Here is a 13,879-nt window from a genome sequence, read left to right on the forward strand (position 1 = left end):
CTCTAATCCCAGCTACAGCTAAGTAATTGAGATTTTGGACAAAGCCTTTAATCCCTCTCAACACCTGTTTTCTGAAGTGGAAACAGTAGCCAGGATTAGAAAGCATCCTACCTGGGAAGCAGGAGCTCCAAAGAGCTGGAGCTCCAAAGAGCTGGTTCACTTGCCAGCTCTCAAAGTCCTTCCTCCCAGCCCCCAAGGCCAAGCCTCTCTAGATGACAGGCAGCAGCCCCACATCTCAGAAAGCCCAGAGAGTTTAGGGGAGGCTCTGGGCAGGGGGAGTTGGTTGCCAGCAGCACCCCTCAGAATGCAGTCCCAGAACCACCTCCCATCTACAGGCTTCCTAGCCACTGGGGACCATTGCCTGGACCAAGGGCCGAACCTTGTCCTGATTTTAAAGGCTGGGCCAGAGGGGCTGGTGATGTGACAGAGTCAGCTGCTGGGGGCCGTGGCTTGTGTTCTGGGCAGACATGGGCCCCTTTTGGCAGGGAGATGGCATGTGGAATTTCCATCAGTGTGGTGTTGCTGGAACCCCAGTGCCCTCCCAGGTTGTTTAGGATGACTTTCTTCCTCTTTTCCGTCATCATCCTCCCCCCCACCCCACCGCCATGTAGAAGTCAACGGGAAAGGTGGCTTTTGATTTGCAATAAAAACCTGCCACAAATCGAAGGTCAGGAAGGTGACTCACCTAAGTGGGGGCTGGGAAGTGGTCAGGAATGTGAGTCAGAAAGTGGACAGCTAGGTTCCTCCTGTTCGTTTACAGTTGTCTTCCAAAAGGGAAGCCAGGTCGGGGAGGCTCAGCAGGCATGGGCCTTGCTGCACAAGCCTACAATCTGGTCCCCAGAACCCACATAAAGATGGAAGGAGAGGACTAGTCCCATGGTTTCTGACCTCTACACCTGTGACGTGGCACACATGGCCCACCCATAGTAAAGAAATACATTTTTTTTTTTTTTTTTTTTTTTGGTTTTTCGAGACAGGGTTTCTCTGTGTAGCTTTGCGCCTTTCCTGGGACTCACTTGGTAGTCCAGGCTGGCCTCGAACTCACAGAGATCCACCTGGCTCTGCCTCCCGGGTGCTGGGATTAAAGGCGTGCGCCACCACCGCCCGGCCTAAGAAATACATTTTTAATGGGAGGCAGAGGGCTACAGAGATAAATTAGCAGTTAAGAGCCCACACCACAGCTGAGTGGCAGTGGCGCACACCTTTAATCGCAGCACTTGGGAGGCAGAGGCCAGCCTGGTCTACAGAGTGAGTTCTAGGGTAGCCAGGGCTACACAGAGAAACCCTGTCTCAAAGAATCCAGGGGAAGAAAAAAAAAAAGCCACAGAAGAGTCCATACCACTCTTACAGAAGATCTGAGTTGGAGTCCCAGCACTCAGATGAGAGACTCCAGCCCTGTCACACAGCATAAACCTCAGCTTCCTTCTCTCTCTCTCTCTCTCTCTCTCTCTCTCTCTCTCTCTCTCTCTCTCTCTCTCTCTCTCTCTCTCTCTCTCTCTCTCTCTCTCTCTCTCTCTCTCTCTCTCGGCTTTTCCAGACATGGTTTCTCTGTGCAGCCCTGGCTGTCATCTGCCTGCCTCTGCCTCCCAAGTACTGGGATTAAAGGCTATTGGTCTCTTGGTAATCACAGCTGATTCTTCAGCTCCAGCCGACCAGACACCAGATTCTTCACACAGAAGGCCTGGTAGGAGCTTTGCTTACCTCTGAAACCTCACAGGCCAGGCCTCTGTTGTCTGCATTTTCCTCAACGTTCTTACCTCCCAAGTTTCTACATGACAGCTCACCAAGCTTTGAGCACTCAGTGGCTCTCCTTGCCCAAACTTCCCAAGTCCTTCCACAATCTTCCCCCCCAAAAAAGACATGGTCAGGTCTGTCATAACAATACCCCACTATCCTGGTACCAACTTCTATCCTAGTTAGGGTTACTATTGCTTTGATGAAACACCATGACCAAGGCAACTTGGGCAAGAAAGACTTTATTTCAGCTTACACTTCCATCACTGAGGCAAGTCAGGACAGGAACTCAGACAGGGTAGGAACCTGGAGGCAGGAGCTGATACAGAGGCCATGGAGGGGTGCTGCTTACTAGCTTGCTCTCCATGGCTTGCTCAGCCTGCTTTCTTAGAGAACCCAGGACCACCAACCCAACAATGGCACCACCCTCAATGGGCTAGGCCGCCCCCATCAATCACTAATTGAGAAAATACCCTACATATGATGCACTTTGAGAAATTGAGTGACTCAGCAGAGCTGTCTTAACAAGGACTTTCATACCCGATCCTCACCCCATCCCTGAGATCTGAACTCAGTGCCCCCTTCACCCTTCATGCTCCCACTCGGAGCTCACCTGCCCTGTTGTAGATGAAGCCCCAGAATTTGTGATTCAGTTAGGCAAATAAAACTCCCAGCCCCAAATGTTCACAGCCACTTGAGAAATAAAAATAGCATCCTCGAGCATTTCTTCACTACGCTTCAAGGACGTGTTGCAAGTTCAATTGGGGATGGGTTCATGCCGAGATGCTATTAACCCCAATTAGCTTTTAACCCCCGGCACTCAACAGGAGCAGCCCTGCAAGCTTGGCATCCCTCCCTTTCTCATTGGAAATACCCTCCAGGATCAATCCAGACAGCTCAGCTGTGCGTTTGGCATGTGGCCACCGCCACTTGAACCCACTCCTCTGGGGCTCACATGCTCTAAACTGTGAATTCTGCCCTCAGCCCTTCCAGAGCCTGTGCATTTAGGGAAGCCCTGACACGCAGTGGTCCATCGCTGCTGTTCTAGGAAGTGCCTCCCCCCACTCCCCATGCTGAATTAACCCTGGAGTGAGAAGGCATGGAGTAGAGCTTGTTGTTCTTTTGTGTTGTGACCCCAAAAGCCAGACCAGTAGAATGGAAAGTGCCAGAATCCTTGAGAGCCCCGACCCACTCTTCTGTGGGTACCATAAACAACCACCTCCCCTTTCGAGGTGTGTAAATAAACAGGCACTTGGAGAACTGCCCGCTTGGTGAGGAAGTTGCCCAGTGCCCATTCAGGGCACACAGTGGCCAGCAGGGCTCAGCACCCCCTGTTTCAGTCCAGAGCCTTCTCTGGGAGTGAAAGGTACCATGTGAGCATGCTGTCCCGGAAATCCTCCCTCCATCTGCACCCACAGAGGAGGAGGGGGAGGGACCCGCCGGAGGGACCCACCCCGCCCCCGGCTGGATTCCTTGAGTCGTTCCCGCTATCTTATTGCCAGAGTTGAAGTTCTAATCAGAAGCTGCAGGCCACTCTACCTCTTCTCAGCAAGGGAAGGATGACAAGCAGGTGTTAGGGGTCGCTTTTGTTCAGGAAAAGCTGACGGCTGGGCTGTGACTGGGAATCCTACCAAGAGGTAGATGCTTCAGAAAGACCCACCCCTTTGAAGGCCTTTAGTTCTTGAGGGTTCTTCTAAGATGTGACCTCTTCTGGGCACCATTCCAGAGTTCACTATGTGGTTACAGTCTAGAGGGATCCCTTCCCTTGGTGGGGGGCTGGGCAGCACTGCTGAGGGCAGGACCTGAGTGCCAGGCTCCTCTCCTTCATACCTGCCCCCCCCCAGTTCTAGGATGGGACCGAGGGCCTCACATGTGCCCTCTCCCACTGAGCCACACCTCCCAGCCCTCCAAACTGTTTTTGGAAAGAGATCCCACCCCCACCCCCAACACGGTGATCATTTTTCAACAGGTGCTTCTGCACATCTGCCGGGCAATGGCAGGAAGGGTAGTGAGGGGTACAAAGCGAATCAGCGAAGCTAGGGATGCCTTTTCCCCGGCACGGTGATGACGCCTTCCTCCCGGCACTTCGCCGAGTGCAGCCCAGCCCACGGAGACTGGTTCATGCTTACTCACGTCATGTGTGCAAAGTCTCCTCTAGCTGTTGGAACAAGCAAGGATAAGGTCCTTGCCCTCAGTGTGCTGACTCTCCTGCTGGGGTGCAGGAGCAGCCCTGTTCCCTGCAGGACGGAAGTCACATGGTACCACCATGCACTGGTGGTTCCGTCACGAGCCCCAGAGCAGCCTGAAGTGAGCGCAGAGGAGGCTGGCATTTGAATGAGCTGTAAAGATGGGGCCAGAGAAAGTGATGAGGGAGATTGTCCGTCAGCAGGGGGTCCAGAGGGCAAAGGCAGGGGGGTGGGGATTAGCTTGCTGGGGGACAGGAGAGGGCAGCGGGAAGCGGCCTCCTGTGAGGCGGATTCAGTGAACTGGGTTTGCAGAGAAAGCCGGACTGTGTCAGATGTCATTATTTACCCGGCAACTTTCCTCCTCTGCCCCTGAACGCCTCTGTTCTCTCCGTCTCCTCAGTCAGTGAGATGTGGGCGCGTCACCTGCTCTGATGACCTTGCACATGAGGGGGATGGTAGGAAGCCTCGTGTGCAGATGCTCTGCAGATGTGAAGGGCCTGTGGCCTCCACAGTGGTGTCATCACAGGGTGATGGAGTGATGAGAAGAGGGGACAAGGAGGTTGAGATCGAGACGGATCCCTGTGTGGCGGTGGGACCTGAGCCTCTTATGGGACAGTTAATTTGTGATTGACACCAAATGTATGTTTTCGTTTCTCTGGCCAGGAAGATTTGGGGACAGGGAAAGTAGGCATCATGCCACTTTACTTGGTGCTACGGTGCAGACTGTCACTCATGTCATCCCATCTTCTAAACAGCAAATGGCGCACCTGGCCTGTCCAGGCCCATTTTATAGATGACGAGATTAAGTGGAATTAGAGCCTTTTCCAGAGCATGTCCAGTGTGATGGGGTCAGGTCAAAGGTGAACATGGCTCAGGCTCAGCAGCATTCTTGATTTAAAGATCCATTTGTCAACAGCACAGTATCTACCGCCGCCCAGCCTGCTCTAGAGCTGGCATGAGGCAATCCACTGCATGAGGGAATGGAGGCTGCAGTTAGAACCACAGTTCTCAACTTGTGGGTCGTGACCCCTTTGAAGCCGAACTGCCCTTTCAAGGGGGGTCACCTACAACCAGGAAAACACAGATATGTACATTACAATTCATAACAGTAGCAAAATTATACTTGTGAAGTAGCAACAAAAATAATTTTATGGTTGGGGTCACAACAACCAGAGGGCTATAGTAAAGGTCGCTGCGTTAGGAAGGTTGGGAACCACTGAGTTAGAAGCAGAAGTCTCGGCACTTCTGACCTCAACAAAACCCCATGTTTTCCAGCCCATCCAGCCTGTGTGAGGCTCCCAGTGCCTGCCCCAGGTCCTCTGGTCCCTGGTCTGCTTCCAGGGGACAGAGGACCGGGTGCAGACGAGGAGCTTTCTAGTCCCCATTCTGTCACTGAGGCTCATTTCTAACGCAGGTGGAGAGATTCAGCGTCTGGCAGTCCTGTTGCCTGGTTCATGGGCTGGGTGTGCGTTGTCCTTTAGCAGGCGCTATGTGCCACCATTGGGAGCCTTGCTGGACCTTTCTGGGGACTCCTGGGTTTGGAGAGAAGCTGTGCTTTGGAGATACTTGTTTGGGACATGTTATGGTAGCCACAGAAATCTAGTGCTTGAGTCAAGAAAGAGATTGGAGATGGCTGGGCGCTTGACACCTGAGCAGCTGAGGTGAATGTCATCTGCCTGGGGGACACAGGGAGGCAGACAGCTGACAAACAGTAGACCAGAACATTCTAAAAAAGCAGTGGCTGAGTACTGCCTGCAGTGCCTTGGGAACATGCGCTGCCTCGTGTCCATCAAGCTCCAGCAAGGTTGCTGTGGGGCCTTTGGTATGCAGCAAGACTCACTGACCCAGAAAGAGAGATTTGAGTGGCCCTGTTTGCCCCTCTCGGTCTGTCTCAGACTTTATTCCCAGAAACCAGCTTGAAGATTTCATTAGAAATCAAAGCATTGCTGGTTTGTTTGTTTTTTTTCTTTCTTTCTTTCTTTCTTTTTTTTAAAGAAACATACTTGGCTGCTGTGACTGGTGTCCCTGCTTTCTGTAATGAAAGGGGCGACAAGAGTCCTTGAGCGGAGACTGAGCTGGAACTGATCAATGGCATTTGGGGGTTGGAAAATTTGCTCAGGAGCCAGCTAATTTATAATGTCATACGGGCTAGACTGGAAGACCCAAGAGGATAGGCTGTCTCTTGGCTTTCTCTCTCGTCTTCCTGTAAAAGGGAAAGAAGCGCACCTCATCTGGCTGGTGACCACTCAGTGGTGGGCTCTGCCCTGCTGGGCCCAGTCTCTCTCCCCGCTTCCACACCCGTCCTCTGCCACTCTGGATGCCCACCCCTGCAGTTGCTCAGTTCTGGCTTGAGCTGATTTGCCAAGGACACCTGTTCGTTAATTAGCTCCAGGTCTGCTGCTTCATCCGGGCTCCCTCTGCTGTGTGAGCATGCAGCCATGCAGGGGCCGCTCTTTGGCAGTGTATGCATGCTGCCTGGGACTGGGTGGACCCTGAGCTTCCTCAGCAGTGAAGCTGGTCTGTGTTCCTGAGCTTCGACGGGAAACACAGCCACTGTCCAGCCGCAGCCGGAGCTCAGTCCTAAGTTCTTTACCACCAGGTCCTGTTCCGAGGACAGACCTGCCGACTGGACTAACAGGCGGGCCCTCATTCTGACTTTGTCACTCGGCTGGCTCCAGGGACCCTCTCCACCTAGGATTGATTCCACCCACAGGGTTTTACAAAATGGGGTACCCCGTGTCCTGGAATCTTTACAAAGGTGCACTTAGGGTGAGGAAGATGGCAGATGAGGCCTCTGTGCAAGGACCCCGGAGGGTGACCCTGGGCCTTTGCAGCAGGCCAACCTGGTCTACAGAGTGAGTTCCAGGACAGCCAGGGCTACACAGAGAAACCCTCTCTCTCCCCCTCCCTCCCCTCCTCTCAAAAAAGAACATTCTAAAAATCAGGTGTCATGATCTATATGACATCTGACCTTCTACATGAACCCCCAAGACTTCTGGCTTCCACAGTTGAACACCATGTTTGCAGCTGGAGACATCCCAAGTCAGAACTGAATTGCCTAAACCCCAGGCATACCAAGAACCAGTTCCCAGCAGACCAAAGGCACTTGGACACATTGGTGTTGATGCCTCTCCCTGACAGCCCCTTCTCTCTGCGTCAAAAGAGAAATTCATCAATGGAAAGTTTCCCTGAAGTGGGAATTTTCCTAAATGACTTCCTGATGATGCAGACAGGCTCAGCTAGGGTGGTGGCTGGTGTGCATTTTCTTACTGTGGTCCAGCTTTCCTGCCTAGACACCTGCCTTTACCCTCACAGAGTCCCTTCCCCTGCCCTCTGCTGTCTCCCAGCCTAAACAAATGCTTCTCTCTCCATCCCAGCCTCCCTGAGCAGAAGCAAGGCTGGTTTTGAGGCCCCCAGTAGAAAGTCCTTCTCTCCAGAAGTCTCCCAGGACTGCCAGGACGCCTTCACCCACCCCAGCTAATTAGAGTCTTTCTTAGGCGGCTCTGGAATCCTTCTGTCATTCATTCTCACAGTGATAATGGTCTTGGATAAGAGGTCACAGCTTCCCCCACTTCCTGCCCTCCCGCCCCAGGAGCTCCCTCATGCCTGTCACAGGAACTGTCTCATCCCACCCCCGCCCCCAATCCTGGCAGCTGTGATGGAGTCACCCTGCTCATGGGCCCGAGCCCAGCTCGCCATGGTAGGCTCCTCTCCCCAAGTCTTGAGGCCCCGCACCACCCCACCGTATGCTGCGTCTCTGGTGAGTGTCATTAGCATCACTGTGATGAAATGGCACAGTGTAAATGTTAATAAGGCTGATGTTTCGCCTGCTTCCGAGTGGCAGATTGGAAATGGTACCATCTTAACTCCAAGGAGCAGCTTTTAATCCCTCTGCTTCCTGAGCAGCCAATTTGGCATGGAGAGCCAACCCCCACTCCTCCGGGACATCACCATATCTACCCCAATTGCTTCTTGTAAAGGGGTCTACATACCCCGCAGATCAGTAGCCTCAGGCAGGGCTCTGTTTGTTTTTTTTTTTTCTTTAAGTTAAGCATTTTCCTTTGTTCTCCAAAGAAAAGGGAAGAACTAAGGGGGCCAGAGCCACACACACACCCCGCCCCCCCCCGCACCCCCCCCCGCCCCCGTCTTGGAGCAGTTCACCTCCCACCCCTGACTTCTTCATTCCCAGCTCTTCTGTGTAGATGAGGATGACCTCGGCCGCCCAATCCTTCCACCCTCAGAGTGCTGGAGTAACGGGTCTGGCTGGGATAATGGGCATGGGCCACCACACCTGGTTTATGCGGTGCTGGGGATTGAACCCAGGGCAAGCACTCTTCCACTGAATGGCTTCCCAACCCCATTCCTGGTTCTTCTAGATGAGGCCTTCCTGTCACTCCAGGGTATTTCCCTAAGTGGCCCCAGCAGCCCTGGCTTGTCCTCTGTCCCCTCCTTGTTGAAAGAGGACATCCTATCCTCTCAGCTGCCGCTGCCAATCAGAGCCCTCATGTCGCCTGTTCCCTCTGTCCTCTTCCCTGTGGTGATGAGGGCCTGCCTGGTGTTCCTTCTGGATGTCTCACTGGTGTTTCATCCCTAGCCCAAGATCACAGCAGCATACTGCTGGGTCCAAAGCTCCCTCAGCCGTGCCTGCCAGAGTCAATAGGATGGGCTGGGTGGGGGCTCCAGGATGAAGCCTGGGCCTTGCCTAGAAGTGGCAGTGACGTGAGAACAGGAAGTATGAGGAGCAGGAAAGTGAGGCTCTGGCTCTCCCATCCCGGGAGCCTCCAGTCCTGGTGTTTATTGTCAGTGATGTTGATGGACCCCAGGAAGGCTCTGTGAAGAAGTCCAAGTATTCACCTGTGTTACTGCCAGGCCTTAGCAATGTGTGCAGGCTGCCGTGGCCTCACAGCCTGCTTTGTGTATACACCTGTGCACACCATCTCATTGCGCTCTTCATCCCCAGGCTGTCTTCACCCTCCTCCTTGGACCTTTCACCTTCTTCGACGTCCAGAAGACGAAGTACCTGCAGATCTTGACCTCTCTGATGAGATGGATTGGTGAGTCTGAGACACCCCCCCTCCCCCACCACTCCCTGGCCTCTGCAGAGAAGCCAGGCAAACTCTGTTCAGTCTGCCTGACTTTGACCTTTCCAGAGGGCAAGGAGAAGGCAAGTGCTCTGTCGGCCTTTTACTGCTGGGGAAATTTAGTACCAAAAAAATGTGAGTGCCTTTTTCCAGGTCACACTGAATGGATGGAACTGGGCTAGGACCTGGACTGCTAATTCTGGTCCAGCCTCCTTCACATGACCATGCTAGGTCGGGCTGTGCCCCCTGGAGGGGACAGGAAGAACACCATTCTGCCTTCTCAGGAGTGCGATTATGTGGCACAGCCAAAAACCCAGTGGGCCATGGTCGCAGCTGCTCTCGGCCTCTGAGCTTTGGACCACCGGCGTGTGGAAAGACACCCACACCGTCTATGGTGGATTCTAACTAACCGATGCCCCCGGGTGACAGCGTTCTTGTCCTCTGGTAGAGCTGGGGGTCTTCCCCCTTGGACCGGGTTAGCAGCAGTTATCTGTTCATTTCCACCTCAGTGAAGGAGCCCGCGGCTGGTGTGGCTGGGTTGAAGATGATCAGCTGTGAGGCTGCTGTTGCCTCTCCTCTGGCTGGCTGGCGTGTATCTGTCTTTCTCAGTATAAAAGCTAAAAACACGGGGTGGGGTGGGCATGTAACTTAGTAAGTGCTTGTCTGGCATGCATTGATGCCCTGGTTTGGTCCCTGGCACCAAATAAAACCAGATATAGTGGCATGTACCCGTACTGTAGCACTCAAGATAGAGGTAGAAACAGACGTTCAGGGTCATATTTAGCTACAAAGTTGAGTTACTTCAAGGCCAGCCTTGGCTACAGGGGACTTGTCCAGGAGTCCCCATCCCACCCCTACTCCCCAGCCCCTGACAGCACAGAGTTTTCTGGACTCCTTCTTCCTGGCTGTCCTGAGCCTCCTTAACTCCCATCAGGACCAAGGCTGCAGGCTGCTCCTGACTCTATGTCATACCCCAGCAGGTTGATGGTTCTGCTGAGGGCCGCTTCTCCCAGCCCCTGGTTCCCCCAGCTCAGCGGGAGGAACCATGGGAATCCTGGCTTCCACAGTTGGGAAGTGGGGGGCCATCCTTCCAAGCAGCCTGGCCTGCCCCAGCTAGACCAGGCTCTATAGCTTGGGGGTGGGGTAGCCCCCCCAACTGTCTAATCCAGGAGCCCCAGAGAGCTTGGTGCCTAAAACTCAGGGTTGGCAGGGGTCAGACCCAAGCTGTGTCGTCGAGTCACACATACCCCCCGTCTTATGTCTTGGCTTATGTGGTGTTTGTGAGAGTTCCAGGATCTTTTGTGGGCAGGGTTTGGAGAGGAACGTTCTCTGTCCCCACCTACCCAGTTCCTTTCACTCCCTGAGGCTGGGTCTACAAGTCTGGCCTCTGGCCTGCTGGTGCTTGCCTGTCCTTGGCCTGGGAAGGGGCTCTCTAAGCTCTAGCCTGAGGCTGACTCTTTCTCATTTCTTTCCATGGCTGGGATGACATTGAGGGATGAGCAGGGGTGAGGGGGGACGTGTTCTGACCAGCTTGATGGATTCCTGTGTCAGCCCGTAAGGGGACAACAGCCCTGATAATGACAGTTAGCTTCCATATTTTTGAAGGATGTATCCATCTAAAGAGGGAAGCTTGGGCCCAGTGTAGTGGCACACATTTATAATCCCCACTCTGAGGAGGAGGAGGCGGCAGGAGGATCAGGAGTTCAAGGCCAGCCTGAGCTACGTGAGACCCGGTCTCCACGAGAGGGGAAGTGGGAGGAAGGACTCACAGAGGGGAAAGGAAGAGGCTAACAGTAAATCTGTTTCTTGCAAGTACGAGGATTGCCTCCGAATTCCAGCAAAGCGCCTGCCAGCAAGCCCCGGGCCCTGGAAGGCTCGCTCCAACCTGCCTTTGCTTCCTTCCATCCTCCCCTCCCCTGAGTCTGGCCAGACCCCTGGGTGTGTTAGTGAGCTGGCCTGATACAGGCCTGATAACCTGAGTTTGGCTCCCCAGAACCCGCATAGAAGCCGGACACAGTAGTGCAGGGGCTGGGATCCCAGTTCTTATGGGAAGATGGGGGTAGAGACGGGATCTCCAGAAATGAGACTGTCTTAAAACAAGGCCGAAGACCACAACTGGCACCAAAGGTTGTCTTCTGACCTTCATTCACACACTGCCACCAACCTTCACCAGAGTAAGTGCACATACGTGTTCCCAGCACCCATGGATGGTTACAGCTGCCTGGAACTCCAGCTCCGGGGATCTGATACCTCTGCCCCCACGGGCACCAGTGTGCATGTGCATATACTCACATGCAGACAGACAGACAGACACACACACACACACACACACACACACACAATTTGAATTAATAAAAACAGGGCTGGAGAAAGAGCTTAGCTCCTAAAGGCTAATGCTCACAACCAAAACTGCAAAAATAAATCTTAAGAAACAAAGTAAGGCCAGGTGGTGGCGCATTCCCAGCCAGCACTCAGGAGGCAGAGGCAGGTGGATCTCTGTGAGTTCAAGGCCATCCTGGTCTACTGAGTGAGTTCCAGGATAGCCAGGGCTACGCAGAGAAACACTGTCTCAAAAAAAAAAAAAAGAAAGAAAAGAAAAGAAAAGAAAGAAGTAAAGGAAAAAAATGAAGTAAAAGGAAGTTCAAGGCATATAATCAAGTCCCCAGTTCAAAGCCGCTGCTCCCCCATGGGAACTGCCACCTTGCCTCTTACAGGGCAGAACCCCAATTCTACCCTGGGACTCCTGGGGCCTCCGAACAGCTCCTGTGTGCCGCAGAGCAGGAGACGGTGGTCCTGAGGGTCTGTGGGCAGCAGCAGGAGTCTGCACAGAGACCAGCAGTGGGGGTCCTTGGCACTTTGTCACTGGGCAGCCATGTGCGGTCTGGACACATTGCCTCCGCCACTGTTGGCTTCTCTTCTCCCTTGGAGCTGAGAGATAATCAACTGTCAGGAGTCTCCCGGGCACACTGCTGTGGGCGACAGAACACAAGACAGTCATTTTTCTCCATGAGAGACTCAGACCTTTCGACTTAAAAAGCTGGGCTTCCTAGTGACAGAGCCGCCCAGGAAAAGGAAAATTGCCGTTAAGTAAACTAGACCATAGTGAGCGGGGTTGAGCTCCCAGCTAGGGCAAAGGGACTGCCAGGGCACTTCTCTTCTCAGCTGGGAGCAGGCATTCTCCTCCTCCTAACACCTTGCTCTAAAGAGGAGACTAAGGCCACAGAAGCCCCCAAACTACACCAGACAGGCAGCCTGTTCGTGGAAGGGACCCCAGCCTGCCCCGGGCCACAGCAAGGGCGTCTCTCTGAGCCAAGCTCACCCCCAGGCAGTTTTTCTAGAACACCCTTTGGCCAGTGATCTCAGAAGCCCCATTTGTCCTCAGGAGCCTTTGCCAAATTGTCATTCTGCCTCTGAGAAGCAGCTGTGTGGCACGTCCGTCCCTCTCAAGACCCTCCTCCCCACACTCCCCCGCCTCCCTCTCTAACTTCCCCTTCCCACACTTTGCCAATGTACACTCTTTCTCCACACCCCCCCCCTCCCAAATGAGGCCTGTGCCTTTCCAAGAGCTGAGTAGGGAGCTCAGAGAGGCGGTGAGCTGGCTCGGGTTCCAGAAGACAAGAGGAAGAATAGGCACCAAAGGGACCGGAAAATCGTGAATGAATGTGCTGAGCCGGAAAGTTTCTCGCGGTTAATTAGGAATTTGCTCTGCCATCTGTTGAAAGGAAGCTGGGGTCGATCGCAGGCCCCCAGAGCTGTGCCCAGGAGCCTCAGGTTCATTCCTCTGGGGACTCTTCCTCTGCACTTCCCTTACTTTGTGAGTTGCCCTGTGTTTCCACAGTGGGATTTGAAGGCTTAAATGGTCTTTGCAAATAGCCAGTTGTCCAAGGAAAATGTCAGGATATAGGTGACAGATGCCAGTGTGGATTCATTTCACATGCCACACTGGCCGATTTGGGGTACTTCGATGTGTGTGTGTGTGTGTGTGTGTGTGTGTGTGTGTCTGTCTGTCTGTCTGTCTGTCTGTCTGTCTTTAGTCTGCATGTGTATGTATATGTATCACATGAGTGCCTGGTGCCAGAGGGTCAGAACAGGGCATCAGATCCTCTGGAACTGGAGTTACAGACAGTTGTTAATTGCAGTGTGGATGCTGGGAATCAAACCTGGGTCCTCTGCAAAGAGCACTAAGTGCTCTTAACCGCTGAGCCAACACTTCAGCCCTGAGGGTACTTGGATCATAAATGCCTCTGAAATCACAAGGACGAGGAGAATCTCTGCTGTCCTCAGTAAGGGAGATTATCCTGCAGGCTGGCACAGACCTCGCTGCCAGCCTGTGGTCTTCCAGTTGCCCTCCCAGGCAGCCACTCCAGACTGGCCACAGCTGTGAGACATGGCCTCACTTGGGTGCCGCACCTGCTGGTTGTCACGGCACCTTCTGGCCTGGCTCCCTTTAATGTGGCCTGACCAAGCTTCCATCCTCTGGGACCCTCTTCTGTGCTGTGGCAAGAAAGACTTGCCCCACTGGGGACTGTGAAGATCCAGTCAGACGCACTAGAAGGTGCATATTAGGACCGTGCCTGGCACCTGCTCAGCACTCGGACAGGAGGATCACCCTCACTGCCACCACACTCAGCTGTCCCATCCCCAGAGTAGCCTCAGGAGGAACCTCCCTCAGGACTGGCTGTGAGGTCAGGGACATTGCCTCAGCCATGTCCAAAAAAGAGCTATGATTCCCAGTATCGGCAAAGCAGCCTGTGTCCCCTTCTCCCGGCAGGCACCCAGCAATGTTCCCTGTACTCCAGCTCCACCTCCACCACCACCTGAAGGAAGTGAGCAGACTCATCCGTGTTGTTGGGGCATGGGGAGTTATCTTTAGTCCTG

At 53.7% G+C, this 13,879-nt stretch overlaps 1 protein-coding gene across 1 annotated transcript in view; it reads left to right on the forward strand.

Moving 5' to 3' along the window:
* The window catches only part of Tmem104 (transmembrane protein 104), a 59,093-nt gene that overhangs the window by 30,878 nt on the left and 14,336 nt on the right, over positions 1–13,879 (forward strand). The window contains exon 9 of the mRNA XM_028889674.2: positions 8,881–8,974. Coding sequence (XP_028745507.1) covers positions 8,881–8,974 — 94 coding nt within the window. The remainder of the gene's footprint in view (positions 1–8,880; positions 8,975–13,879) is intronic.

This window comes from Peromyscus leucopus, chromosome 8b (assembly GCF_004664715.2).
Source record: "Peromyscus leucopus breed LL Stock chromosome 8b, UCI_PerLeu_2.1, whole genome shotgun sequence".
NCBI lineage: Eukaryota > Metazoa > Chordata > Mammalia > Rodentia > Cricetidae > Peromyscus > Peromyscus leucopus.